Raw genomic sequence first — 14,859 nt, 5'->3', positions numbered from 1 at the left:
TTCTGAAACGCCAAGATGCTGCATTTCTTTCGCAAGAATGATTTTATGTGCCAGTATATCTACAGGCGCGAGGCTCACGTATTTGGGCAACTGTAAATACCACTGGACTGAGCCGGGATAGAACCCGCTAAATTGCACTCAGAAAGCCAGGACTCCACCATCCGATCCATTTACCCAGGCAAGTTTCATTTCAGTTCTATATGCAAGCATCTTTCAAGTCTTTATTTTGAAACATTAACCCTGACGGTCTGCAGTAGGCATGGGAACTTCTGCTACTGCAAGAAAGATAAGCTGCTATATTCGATATACAAGGTAATTCTCCAATATAAAACTTGTACCGGGAAAGAGAATGAAGTCCTCTTTAATACAGAATTACCAGATATTAGCGCAAACTATATTTAAACTAATTGATAGCCTACCCTCAAGTTACGACAGAACTACAATGAGCTGAATGTATTTATTTATTTATTTATTTATTTATTTTATTCCTGGAATTACTATTTTGTTGTCGAACAACGTGCGGGAATCCATTTAATATATTTTCAGGCCATCGTGAGAACATTTGACCGGTTCAAATTGCAAGGCGCAACTTTTTTTTAACAAGTTGCTTTACGTCGCACCGAAACAGATAGGTCTTATGGCGACGTTAAACAATAAGGTACACATACGATTTCCCACAGGGAAGCAGATTTCAATACCCACATTAGTCAACCAATATTGTAAAATATGTATTACTCTGCGTATCTTTTATGTGCTTGTAATGCGAATAACGCACAAAATGAACATAAAAATATACAACGAAGTCGGTGCCCTAAAGATGGTTTTCCGTGGTTTCCCAATTTCACACCAGGCGAATGCTGGGGCTGTACCTTAAGGCCACGGCGGCTTCCTTCCAACTCCTAGGCCTTTCCTATCCCATCGTCGCCATAAGACCTATCTGTGTCGGTTCGACGTAAAACCACTAGCAAAAAAATGTAGTCTTTTTCTTTGGCCTCTCGGAGTCAGCGAAAGTAAAGGAGGATATGTACGGATCTATGACAAGACTACAGTTGGTTACATTGAGACGCCATTATTCGCTGAAGAGAAATGATTTGCGGCGCACAGAGAAAGGAGCCAATATATTGCGAGGCATTATTTCCGCTGACACGGAGTTCGTGACCGGCATACGGAGCAATCTTCCTCTTCTTGGGCACCAACTCAATAAGACAAGTAGAGTAAGGGTGATGGCAGGCAAGGCGAACATCTGGCTGCCAGGGTTCTTTACCATACCACAAAGAACTCCAGTGTATTTATCTTAAAGGTGATATTATCTGACCGGTTAACTACAGCTGACAGGAAACCGTCATTTCTATGCGCCAAATCTTTACAATATACGTACGTACTAAATGAGCCGAAAAAAGAAAAAACACTAAATTAAACATTACTCTTCACCTTTCTAGCCAGAAACATTTAGTCACTTATCAGAGGAGTGAATGGTAAATGTACTGCGGGTCAGTATTTACCTGAATATTGTCATACGGAGGTGTTTTTCAGGGGCAACGATGATATGTAGAAAGATCAGAATGTGTATATAACGGGCTGAGTGGTCTCAGACGGTTGAAGCGCTAGACTTGTGACCCCAGCTTGGCATGTTCGATCCTGGCTCAGTCCGGTGATCTATATAGGTGCTCAAATACGTCAGCCTCGTACCGGTAGATTTACTGGCAAGTAAAAGACTCCTGCGGGACTACATTCCAGCACCTCGGCGTCTCCGAAAACCGTAAAAGTAGTTAATGGGGCGCAAATCCAATAACATTATTAGAATATTTATGTTGGATAGCATATAACGAGTTTAACATTCGCTAGCAGCATATCAATGGCATTTTTTCTAGATAAGTCATACTCTCATGAGAAAATAATGAAAAATGGAAAGGAAAATCCACAGCCTGTTTCCAGTCATTCGACCGGGTCAGGAATGGAATGAATTGAGCCCCCATCTAGCGGCGAGGATAGGAAATGTGCCGGCTGCCGAAGCCTGTCGCACTCCTCTGGGACAATGATTTATGACTGACAGATGAAATGAAATTATATTGCAGTGTGTTGCTGTAATGAAATATGACAGGGAAAACCGGAGTACCCGGAGAAAAACCTGTCCTACCTCCGCTTTGTCCAGCACAAATCTCATATGGAGTGACCGGTATTTGAACCCGGAACCCAGCGGGGAGAGGCCGGCGCGCTGCCGCCTGAGCCACGGAAGCTCAGAAAATAATAATAATAATAATAATAATAATAATAATAATAATAATAATAATAATAATAATAATAATAATCTTACGTTCCATTAACTACGTTTACGGTTGTCGGAGACGTCGAATTGCGAGATTTTGTCCCGCAGGAGTTGTTAACCGACATGGGGCTCACATATTTGGTGGTACCTTCAAATACCACCGGACTAAGCCCAGACCGAGCACACGCCAACTACAGCTCAGAAGGCCAGCGTTCAACAGTCTGAGTTGTTCAACCCAGCAAACATTTTTAAAGATATGGAGGAGATACACTATGTGGCCACAGGTCTCCGGACACCCCTTGCTGTTCGTTCCTAATCAGCCATGCAACTAATAGCGTGTAGGACCTCCGTTTGCTATTACTGCAACATTTAATCTTCGGGGAAGGCCTTATACTAAGTTCTAGTAAACTAAAGATAGTACTTATTAGTGGTAATCATGTCTGTATTAATGATTTAAAACGAAGTCAGTTCAACAACGTCAGAACAACAGCCGCGAAACAACAACCACTACGTGATGTTCAACGTCCTACGCGTGTAATTCAAATGCACTCAAATACATTTTTGTTCTCTTTGCTACTCGCCATCAACAGAATTCACGACCACCTCTCAGCAAGATCAGGTTACTAACCTATTGAACCCTGTACATGCTAAAACTGTTTTAAGAAACCTAAACAATATTTTAACTATCCAAAATAATACTAAAATGGTATTTTCTCGTTTACAAGGCGGAGTTGTGAAATGATATACGACATGGACTGAACTGAAGGTATCTAGCATCGAGGTCATCAATCCCTGCGTATACACACAGGAAAAACAACAATAAAATAATGTACTGGCGAGCTCAAATATAAATAATTAATACGTAGACTTTCACGACCACCATCACCATCCTTGCCAACAGCGTGCTATGCTTAACACTCTTATCGGCCGAGCAAGGGAAGTTTGTGAGGAGGATAAATTAAACGGTGAACTTGAGTTCCTATCCAGAACATTTCTGAGCAATGGCTATTCAGAGAAACAGATTGACGAAGTGCTACATCCTAAGCCAAAAAGGCAGATTGTCACGTGATTCTCGTCCTTTGAGTCTGGCCTTCTTGCCATACGTGCAATCTGTCACGGATAGGATTGGCAACATTCTCAGAAAGCACAATATCAAGACCATTTTTAAGCCTAATATCACCATAGGCAATTGTTTGCGATCTGTCAAAGATCCTATTGGTTTAAACTACGCTGGAATATATATGATTTCTTGCTCCTGTGATTGGTTTATGTCGGCCAAACATGTAGGAAAGTAGCAACAAGGGTTAAAGAACATCGCAGGCACTTACGTCTTTGCCAGCCAGAGAAGTCTGCTGTGGCAGAACATGCCATACATAATGACCATCAAATAATTTTTGATGCAACTTCTGTCATTTGTAAAGAGAAACATTTTATTCCCAGAATCATTCGTAAAACGATAGAAATTGCTAAACGCCCGAATAATTTTAACAAAGGTGACGGCTATATACTGAGTAGATCATGGCTACCCTCCATAGTTAACTCGTCAACATCTTTCTCCGTGACTCTAGAGGCCCTGGAATGAACTACATTTCTAACAGGGTTTCTCTATCTTGAGTCCGTTTACTATGGAGAGACCGTAGCCATTTTGCTTTGTTGTTGCTCTGAAGACGATCCTGGTCGCAGGATTGAAACGCGTCAGCTGGTATTTATTTATTATTACACTACCTAATATCCCCAAATAATTATCATAAATAATTAAATTTACTAAATTACAGCACAATGAAAATAATATACTCAGTTATTACTGACATTAATGAACTTACTTTCAGAGCTTTATAAAAAATTAACCACAAAATACAAAATAACACATCCAAAGAGGCAGCACACCCAGGGCTTTAACACTGATGAAATCTTAAATCGAAACGGAGAATTACTGTTCTCCATAGTAATGTCCCTAAATAGTATGACACCCTGATCTACGCATGTCATTTGGTTAAATTCCTTTTAGTGTTAACAGAGTTGGTATATTGTAAGAACTTAAAAATTGCTTACAAATGTGTTATTCTGCCTGTGACCTACAAGGGGTTAAATTTCACATTCCTGGTCAAGATAACATGCATTCGCCTTCTATGCTTAATAAGATGAATTCGAATCTCGGCGCATTCAGTCAACATTTGAGAGAACGACATCTCGAGTTGGTTGAGGGGGTTGATTTTCATAACACAGTTCTATCAAAACGCAGTCACTCTCTTCATTTTCGGTACATTCTCGGTATTTGTCTGACGTGAAAATGAGAAACCATTGGAAACTATTACCAGACATATTGACGGTCTGCACTCCAAACTATTCTCAGCGTTCTCGGGGATGAAGCTATTCATATCGTGATCGAGTAAAAATTTGAGACTACAGTCCACTGGACTCACCAAAATTTGTATTTCTGAAAACAGAGACTTGGTTTCCAACAGCAACCTCAGAATATTGGTTTCATAATGTTTACAACTTCCAGAAATATGGGAGTCCTTACTTGTTTCAGAACAGTTGAAGGATGACTCACCTGAGCGTCCACTAGGAGCCGTCTCATCAGAGCCATGGAGGAGTGGAAGGTCTGCTGCTGGCGGCTGCCGAGTTGGCCGCCATCTTGATGAAGATCTTGGTGGGGTTTCTCTTCGGGGGAATCGCCGTAGGGTGCAAGGGTTAGGGCAATCTGCTCGTTGAGCAAGTCCAACGCTTCGATCGCTGAAACAAGAAAAAAACACACCTTGATGTACGAGATATAAGTACGCAGCAACTTCTCTACAAAAATAAACCATTTTGAATAATGAATTCGATAAATGAGGAATTCTATATTTCGAAAATTGGACACCTTTTTCAATGTACGGGGCTGATGGCCTCCATATTTGGCTCTTTAAAACAACGATATCATTATCACCATGGTAAGCAATATACAGGGCACGAAGGATATAAATTCGTACAACACATCAGATGAGAACCAAACAGACCACAATTCACCGGTAGAACAGGAAATTAATATTGACATTTTGTAAATGTAATTATTGCTTTGTTCAGGTAACCTTCAAATAGGAAATTGCAATGATTTGTCTTTAATGATTAATGTATTCAATCAATTTATTTTCCATATTCACCCACAAGGCCAAATTAGTTTTTTATTTTTTAAATTGTATTTCCTGTAGTGCCACATTTGACAATCATTTTGTGGTGGCACAATAATACATGTATAGAAAGTTATGAAGACAAGATTAATATAGGAATTCCTATCACTTTAATAATAATAATAATAATAATAATAATAATAATAATAATAATAATAATAATAATAATAATAATATCATTTGTTTTACGTCCCACTAACTACTCTTTTACGGTTTTCGGAGACGCCGAGGTGCCGGAATTTAGTCCCGCAGGAGTTCTTCTACGTGCCAGTAAATCTACCGACACGGGGCTGTCGTATTTGAGCACCTTCAAATACCACCGGACTGAGCCAGGATCGAACCTGCCAAGTTGGGTTCAGAAGGCCAGCGCCTTAACCGTCTGAGCCACTCAGCCCGTCACTCAGCTACCACTTTAGACAAGCATATATATATTCCCTAATTATATCTGTCATTGTCCGACTAGTTGATTGAACGGTCAACCTACTGGCCGTCGGTTCAGAGGGTCCCGGGTTCGATTCCCGGCCAGGTCGGGGATTTTAACCTTGATTAGTTAATTCCAATGGCAAGGGGGCTGGGTGTTTGTGTTGTCCCCAAAATCCCTGCAACTCACACACCACACTTAACACTATCCTCCACCACAATAACACGCAGTTACCTACACATGGCAGATGCCACCCACCCTCATTACAAGCGCTGCACTTGGCTAGAAATAGCCTCACGTTATTATTATTATTATTATTATTATTATTATTATTATTACTATCTGTCATTAACAGTGATACTGAGAAAACGGGTAGGTTTCAACAGCTGAAATTGGTACCAGTCATAGATTGTTGTGTCTTCCTTACAAGAAAAATACGCTGAACCTTTCAAGACCACGACTTTTGTACTTTCTTTTACAGAAAAATACGTTACTAACGTGAAGTTATTGTCTCATCGTCATAATGACGTAGGTATACAGCTACATCTATTGGCATGATGTCGAACTGCATACATCCTGGCTTCTATTGCCTTGCACAGGTATGTTGAGAAAACGAAAGCATTTGAGAGACTTAACTGGTACCAGATATGGGTTACTAGAACAATGTACTCATGGCCACTATACTTGAGCTCTGTAGTACAAAATACTATCTTTCAGTGAAATGAGTGATTTTTCCTTTTCCATTCTCGGGTAACAAAACACATTATTTCCATTGACAAGCACAAGTCGCCTGGTGGCCGTTGTCGGTAAGTCGTCAAGTGTAGGCATATATGGTCTGAAACAGTGAAAGCCGGATCAAGTCCTGTTGCTCGAAACATTTCTTTTCCTTTTTTACCTTTAGAATGTTGGCCGTCAGCGTAGGAGAGGTTGTAATATACAATTTCTATAATAATAATAATAATAATAATAATAATAATAATAATAATAATAATAATAATAATAATAATAATAATAATAATAATAATAATGTTATTTGCTTTACGTCCCACTAACTACTTTTAAGGTCTTCGGAGACGCCGAGGTGCCGGAATTTAGTCCCGCAGGAGTTCTTTAACGTGCCAGTAAATCTACCGACACGGGGCTGTCGTATTTGAACACCTTCAAATACCACCAGACTGAGCCAGGATCGAACCTGCTATACAATTTCTAATCACTCCATTGAGTGGTTATGTCGAGTGAAGGACGTAAGGCCTTGAAAACACCCTTTGGTGCTATTAGACAGGAGTAGTCTCTGTGATGTCATAGGGTTCAACCTCTCTCTTTCCAAAATCATATATCACATCTTGATGTACGAGATATACTGTATATACGCGGCAACTTCTCTACAAAAATAAACCATTTTGAATAATGAATTCGATAAATGAGAAATTGTATATTGCGAAAACTGGACACCCTTTTCAATGTATGGAGCTGATGGCCTCCATATTTGGCTCTTTAAAACAACGATATCATTATCATCATGGTAAGCAATATACAGGCCACGAATTTACGAAGATTCATTTGACTTCATACCCGACCCCGTATGGGTTGGACATACAAGCGCTTTCTTAATCCGCTTACAGTCCAGGGTTTGTTTATCCCTCGGACAAAGCGAGGGATCCCACCTCTACAACCTCGAGGGCAGTATCCTGGAACGTGAGACATTTGGTCGGGGATACAACTGGGGAGGATGACCAGTACATCGCCCTGGCTGCCTAACTTGTTATGCTGAACAGGGACCTTGTGGGGGGATGCGAAGTTTGGAAGGAATAGAGAAGGAAGAGGGAAGAAAGCGGCCGTGGCCTAAAATTAGGTACCATCCCAGCATTTGCTTGGATAAGCAGTGGGGGGGGGGAACCACGGTAATCAGTTCGAGGAAGGTTGAGGCGAGAATCGAACCCCCCCACCCCGCTCACGGCTTCTCAGTTGTCCTCCAGAGGCTGAATGGATCCCGCTCCAGTACTCGTAACAAGTTTCAAATTTTGTGGCAGAGCCGGGAATCGGGATAGCAGACTCAAGTATTAAAAGTCCGGTATAAGAAAGGACTTGTAAGAAAGGCGATTGTATCTAACAAGAACTTTTTCTTCTTCTTCTTCTTTTACTTTTATAACCGCATAGGATCACTTTAGTGACCCCATTATCCAAGTCTGTGCGAAGGGGCTGTTCGAGTCTTGCTATCCTCCCAGAACTTTGTTCTGATCTGGTGTAGAAAATATTCGTGTTGTGAGTTTCTTTCTTGTGAATGTGAAGCGGATTTTTGTATCCTGGAAATTTTGGTTTATCTTATCTCTGGTGTCTTCTGGGGTTAAGGCCAATTTCCTTCAGATCCTCTCTTATTTCCCTGATCCATCTGCACCTGTTAAAGTATTTTTTAAAATTATATTGTACAAATTGTTTCGGAAGTCTCGAATCCTGCATTCTGGTAATGTGTCCAAAGACTCCCAGTCTCCTCTCACGCAGACTATCAGTGATGGATTCCAGCTCTTTGTACACTAATTTGTTGGGTCAATATCGGCCATACTCCGTCTTTCTGGTAGTTTTTATTGATGCAGGTTCTTCCAATATTCTTCTCTCGAAACCAAGTGAGTTGGCCGCGCGGTTAGGGGCGCGCAGCTAAAAGATGGCATTTGGTAAATAGCGCGTTCGAAATTCACTGTAGGCAGCCCTGAAGATGGTTTTCCGTGGTTTCCCATTTTCACACCAGGCATATGATGGGGCTGTATCTTAATTAAGGCCACAGCCGCTTCCTTCCCACTCCTAGCCCTTTCCTATCCCATCGTCGCCATAAGACCTATCTGTATCGATGCGACGTAAAGCAAGTTGTAAATCATATTTCGATTCTCACATCTTCTACAGTCTGCCGGTCTTTGATTGTTCGTTCAGGTGGAAGTGTGTTCCTGCTCCAAATGTGACTACCGGTTTTATAACTGTGTTTTAGTATTTTAGTTTTTTCGTAAATGTCCCAGGTTAATTTTTGTGTTTTAGCGAGTTTTTTTAATTATCATTCGGATCGAGGTTGTTTTCGTTTAGGTGGTCTGTTGTTACTTCTTCGAGGTATTTGAATTTGGCGACAATTTTGACTTTATTACGTTATATAATTATTTCTTTTAATGATGTCAATTTAGGGGGGCAGGGCATAAGTACCGTCTTTTCTCCTTGGAATGAGATACCAAACAACTGTCGTCGCATGTGTTGGCTAGAAGCTTTCATGCTTTTTTTAAGGCTTACGTGCCTAAGCATGGTTCCGAAACTACAATGCTAGCTATTTTGCTGCTAGTCCTTAACATTTTATTCTGTTAAATAATGCGGTGTGCTTTCAATCGTGAGCGAAGTTGGAACCAGTGGTCTAAACCAAAGTCCGCAAGCCCTAGCACGTATTCTACGTCAAAAACGGCAACGCCGTTAGAGGGACGATAAAAATGTAATCTGAACAGCTAAAAATCAACGCGCCTATGACAGCGCGAGCATGAGCTGCTGCATTGACGAAGTAACCTGATGAAGAGTGCTCAGCGCAGGTGGTCGGATGACGGTAAGATATTACATAAGACTAGACACCCACCACCAGGCAAGTTTACTTTCTATTGTTAGTAGAACACGAGGAAGAGCGATTTATCCTGGCGGACTGGAACAATGGGCAGTGAAGACGTGTCTGGGGCGCTCCTGAATCAGACAAATCAAATTACAGAAGCGCACAAGGAGACAAAAGGAAAACACGTGGAACAATCGTGCAACACGGAAATAAAACAAACGTAACGTAATGCAGATAGAGAGAGAGAGAGAGAGAGAGAGAGAGAGAGAGAATAAAAGAAAGGACGTGGCAGTATATTCTTTAATGTATTACCAGCACAATACGTGTTAAAGCTTGCGGGCGTTGTTTAGACCACTGGTTGCAACTCCGCTCCCGATTGAAACATATCGAATAATTTAACAGAATAAAGTGTCGAATACTAGCAGCCTAATAGCTAACATTATAGAAATGTTAACAGGTATCACGAAATTAAATATTGTTTAGGGTAAATTTCAAAAATGCTTTGACCAGTTATGAGCTAATTGAAGATAGCACTCCCATCAGGTTATTGGATGCATTTCCCGATTTGTACTCTTATCTTTCGTGATCACGAACGCCAAGGATTACGGCTAAAGATGTCACATTGACCACGTGAGACTCCCAATATCTACAGACCATCTTGGCGTCTGTGTTAGGGCAAGCCAAGATCCAAAGGAGCCTGTATTTGCCACGACAAGCTAAAACTCTTTATTAGGTTGTTCGTAATTATATTTACCACATGAGGTACTGGGTAAAAATGTTCAGAAGGTAATAGCCTACCCTGACCTGCTTCCTAGTCTAGTGACTCCCTTTGGTAGAAATATGTACAACATTATTTTGAAAATCGCATTTCACGGCCACTTGAATCGTTGCACTTCCGAATGTGGTACATATGTTTAACGGAGCTTGAACCTCACTCGTGTTACACTGTGGGAAGTTATCATATAAGCAAAGTGTCCGGTTCCATGGCTAAATGGTTAGCGTGCTGGCCTTTGATCCAGAGAGTCCTGGGTTTGATTCCCGGCCGTGTCGGGAATTTGAACGTCCATTGGTTAATTCCAATGGCTCGGGGGCTGTGTGTGTGTATGTGTGTGTGTGTGCCGTCTTCTTCATTACAATTCATCATAGGTCCATCCTCATAGACACGCAGGTCGCCTATACGGAGTCAACTCGAAAGACCTGCACCAGGCCTTTTCTTAATTATGTAAGCAAAGTGGTAAATAAATTTACCAGTGCACATTCCGGGTGAAAAAATCCTAAATGCTCTCAGATAAAAATACCATCCCATATCTCTCAAAGAAACAATGAATTGAGACAGATTTTTGTGAAAACCAAAACAATAGCTCCCAATGACGTAATATTTAAGCAAATAAGTCATTTTTTGTTCCCCAGATTTTTGCCCCATAAAGGGTTAAGGAAAATAAGCTGAATGTCATACGTTTGAACCTCCTTATTAGATAAACTGTTTGCCCAGTCGAAGGCTACTTCGTTTCATTTAAAATATACTTGATGTAGTCATTATTTTTCTTCAAGTATTCCACAAAAATTAAATTCCTGTAGCTATTGATATTCTGTGGGAACTGTCCAGTCGAGATAAGACGGAAGTGCTGGGTTGACCATGAATGACGTGAGTTAAATTCCCGTCAGCAAGTCGACATATATACAGAAATAAAACATTCACTTCTAGAGAGGCACGTGTGTGTGCCTGCACCACAAATGAGTATCAGGTAAACTGCTGAGGGCACAGACCTACCCACTCTCAATCTCCATTTACAGTGCCGAACACCAACAAGGATTTAGTGACTTGCGCGGAGATGGTTTTTATACATTCTTAATTTTTTTTAACACCCAAGTATTGCCACAAACAGAACGAATTCTGTGTTACTGTGAAATTAAACAACCAGAAAAAACCATTGATATTTGTTTGTTTGTTTCTTTATTTACGAGTATCTTATTTTACTTGAATGTTTAACTTTACACTTACACAGGATTTCAGCGACGCTGGGTTAACAAAATGCTAGGACTGGGAAGATAGCTGACGTGATTTTTTCAAAGTTACAGTTACAGAAAGGGAAACTTGTTTTGAGGGCAGGTGACATTGGGGATTGCACTCAGCATCTCTCGAACGCAGGCTGTACAGCAGTAAGACCCGTACCGCGTAGCCAAAACTCATTTCAGATTGCTGTAACCGAGTGTCATCGGTGTAACTCTTGGTGATGTCCACATTCAGGGAGTGCCTGTTATGGCCGTAATGAGCAACCGAGCCTTGCATTTTCATATTTAGAGTAATGGATATTTTCCTGCTTCCAGCAGCACGTTAGCGCTGGGATCTTTACGGGCTATTCTCCTGTTACAGGCCATAAAAAGCTATAAATTGCCCTTAAGATGAGAGGACTGTAACTGTAACCTTAGGCTTAGACCCCATCACGCACATAGACACTTCCAATGAGGTATCCGCTGAGTGACTCAGACGGTAGAGGCGCTGGCCTTCTGACCCCAACTTGGCAGGTTCGATCCTGGTTCAGTCTGGTGGTATTTGGAGGTGCTCAAATACCGACAGCCTCGTGTCGGTAGATTTACTGACACGTAAAATAATTTCTGCGGGACTGAATTCCGGCAACGCGGCGTTTCCGAAAACCGTAAAGGTATTTAGTAGGACGTAAAGCAATCATCATTATTATTTATTATTATTAATGAAATATCCAAACCTTTCTAATTAAGTTAATAAGAAAATTGTACGTGTATTGTACAATATAAAACCATTTCCACAAGGACAACTGAAGTTCGAATTTCAGGCATTTCGGGTGGGAGTTTTGTTATGGAAAACCACTTGGTGTCAAGAGGGACAGCGTGTCATGAAAACTCTGGCCAAAATTAAAATGAGCCGTGGCGGCAATAACGACCCCAGAAATACCCGAGATAAGCTGAATAAGATTTATTTAATTTTTCTTTCTTTCTTTCTTTCTTTCTTTCTTTCTTTCTTTCTTTCTTTCTTTCTTTCTTTCTTTATTTTTGCGAGCCTCCGTGGCTCAGGTGGCAGCGCACCGGCCTCTCACCGCTGGATACAGTGGTTCAAATCCCGGTCACTCCATGTGAGAATTGTGCTGGACAAAGCGGAGGCGGGACAGTTTTATCTACGGGTACTCCGGTTTTTTCTGTCATATTTCATTCCAGCAACACTCTCCAATATTATTTCATTTAATCTATCATTCATTGTCCCAGAGGAGTGCGACAGGCTTCGGCAGCCGGCACAATTCCTCTCCTCGCCGCTAGATGGGCCTTCATCCATCCCATTCCTGACCCGGTCGAATGACTGGAAACAAGCTGTGGATTTTCATTTCATTTTATTTATTTATTTATTTATTTATTTATTGATTCATTCATTTATTTATTTATTCATTCATTTATTTATTTATTCATTTATTTATTTCAACATTGACTTTTACAGAGCTTACTGCAAGTACAAAAGGCAGTACATAGACAGAAATTTACAAATAACATAAAAAGTTTGATAAGAAAGAATAGAACAAAACAAACGAGCCTGTCTCGTAAACAAAACATGGTCCATGTACAAACATTATTTCTTTTAAATTTCAAATAAGTGCTTTAATTAATATTATCAGAAAAACAAAAATAAGAAGTACTCTTCGCATTACACAAAATTTATAATAAAGTTATGTATATAACAACATACTGGAATATTTAGTAGAGAGAGCTTAATACTAACCATAGAGAAACGTCACGAATCAGATATGTGCAAATCAACGTGAAACAGGAATTCGCAAATTGGCATTGCAAAAACTATTATTATTATTAACATTAGAGGCTATTTGATTAAACTGTTCACATATTCTAACCAGTAGTGAATTTCTTTAGCTAACGGATATTGAACGTTCACAGTAGAATGGTTACAGTGTCCTCAAATTAATTAACTTGAGAAAGAAGTACATTCCAGCAAATAAATCGCTATCATATAACATTTAATAATAATAATAATAATAATAATAATAATAATAATAATAATAATAATAATAATAAGCTTACTCTATAACTGAGAGTGATCGTCATAAGCTCAGAGAAATACCAGAATATTGGTATGAAGGAAATTCCTTAGGGTAATAAATACATTCACTGACAGTTCTCTCGCAATGAAATGCCATTAAATATAGACTGACTGTGACGGAATTCGAACCCTTAACGCTAGATGGAATAGCCTTGCAACTAACTAGCTACGTCATAGGAAATTTTGGCGTTTACATATTAGTTAAACATTTTGAACAGTTAGCTCATTCCACTTCATCGTTATATTATTATCAATCAAAATGAAGATGAGAAAATATATAATTTTCTTGAATCAATTTTACAACTCTTATTGACTGCATAACGTAGTTTTCTGTTCATCTCTAACTATTCAATATATGTACCCATATAAACAACAATTGCTGAAAGATCCTACAATCGCTGAATGTTATAAGAGACGCCAGGATGTTGGAAGTTTACGCTGCAGGATTTCTTTAACCTGTCAGAAGCCAACGGCATCGCTTTTTTGGATTTAAACAGCTTCAAATGCCACCGAACCCACACTATCTTGGGAACAGAAGGACGGCTAACCGAGGACGCAAGTCCTTAGAAGTGAACGTAACACTTGCAGTTCATTCTCATCCTTACGCTTATCATTTTTCTTCCTCCACTTTCACTCTGGTGGGGTTGCGGGTGCGATCTGAGTAGCACATGTGAATGTGACAGTTTTACGACCGGATGTCCTTCCTGACGCCAACCTTATGTGGAAGGATGTATTCACTATTGCGTCTACCTGTGATGGTTGGTAGTGTGGTGTGCTGTATGTGCATGAAGAGGGTAGCCTATATAATACAATAATAATGTTATTTTTTAACGCCCCACTAAAGACTTTTGAAGGTTTTCGGAGACGCCGAAGTGCCGGAATTTTGTCCCGCAGTTCTTTTTTAGTGCCAGTAAATCTACCGACACGAGGCTGACGTATTCGAGCACCTTCAAATACCACCGAACTGAGCCAGGATCGAACCTGCCAAGTTGGGGTCAGACGGCCAGCGCCTCAACTGTCTGAGCCACTCAGCCTGGCAAGGTATATATTAAGACAAAGACAAAGATCCAGTCCCCTAGACAAAGGCGCAAGTAAATATCCCCGAGCAGTGCGGGAATCGACCTCAGGACATTCCGAACCGACGGCCGCAAAGCTGACCACTCATATATTCATTACAAAACACGAAATATTTTAGTTTACTTCCCCATGTTCTATTAACCCTTAGCTATCTGCTAACCTACTTCTGCTATGGACGAAATTCTTGTTATACAACACAGAATTACCACAAGAGGAGTATAATGCAAGCAGTTACCGCGATATGTTCGCCTTTATATTCTGCGAAGATATCTTTTG

General features: G+C 40.3%; 1 protein-coding gene across 3 annotated transcripts in view; it reads right to left on the bottom strand.

The window, feature by feature from the left end:
* Window positions 1–4,995, bottom strand: part of Liprin-gamma (liprin protein kazrin) — a 468,379-nt gene extending 463,384 nt beyond the window's left edge. For all 3 annotated transcript variants that reach the window (XM_067146080.2, XM_068227243.1, XM_068227244.1), the window contains exon 1: window positions 4,821–4,995. In XM_067146080.2, the coding sequence (XP_067002181.2) occupies window positions 4,821–4,856 (36 nt within the window). In that variant the 5' untranslated portion in view covers window positions 4,857–4,995. The remainder of the gene's footprint in view (window positions 1–4,820) is intronic.
* Between the last annotated feature and the right edge of the window lie 9,864 nt (window positions 4,996–14,859).

The sequence above is a fragment of the Anabrus simplex genome, chromosome 4 (genome assembly GCF_040414725.1).
Source record: "Anabrus simplex isolate iqAnaSimp1 chromosome 4, ASM4041472v1, whole genome shotgun sequence".
Taxonomy (NCBI): Eukaryota; Metazoa; Arthropoda; class Insecta; order Orthoptera; family Tettigoniidae; genus Anabrus; species Anabrus simplex.
This window is presented reverse-complemented; position numbering and strand designations above follow the sequence as displayed.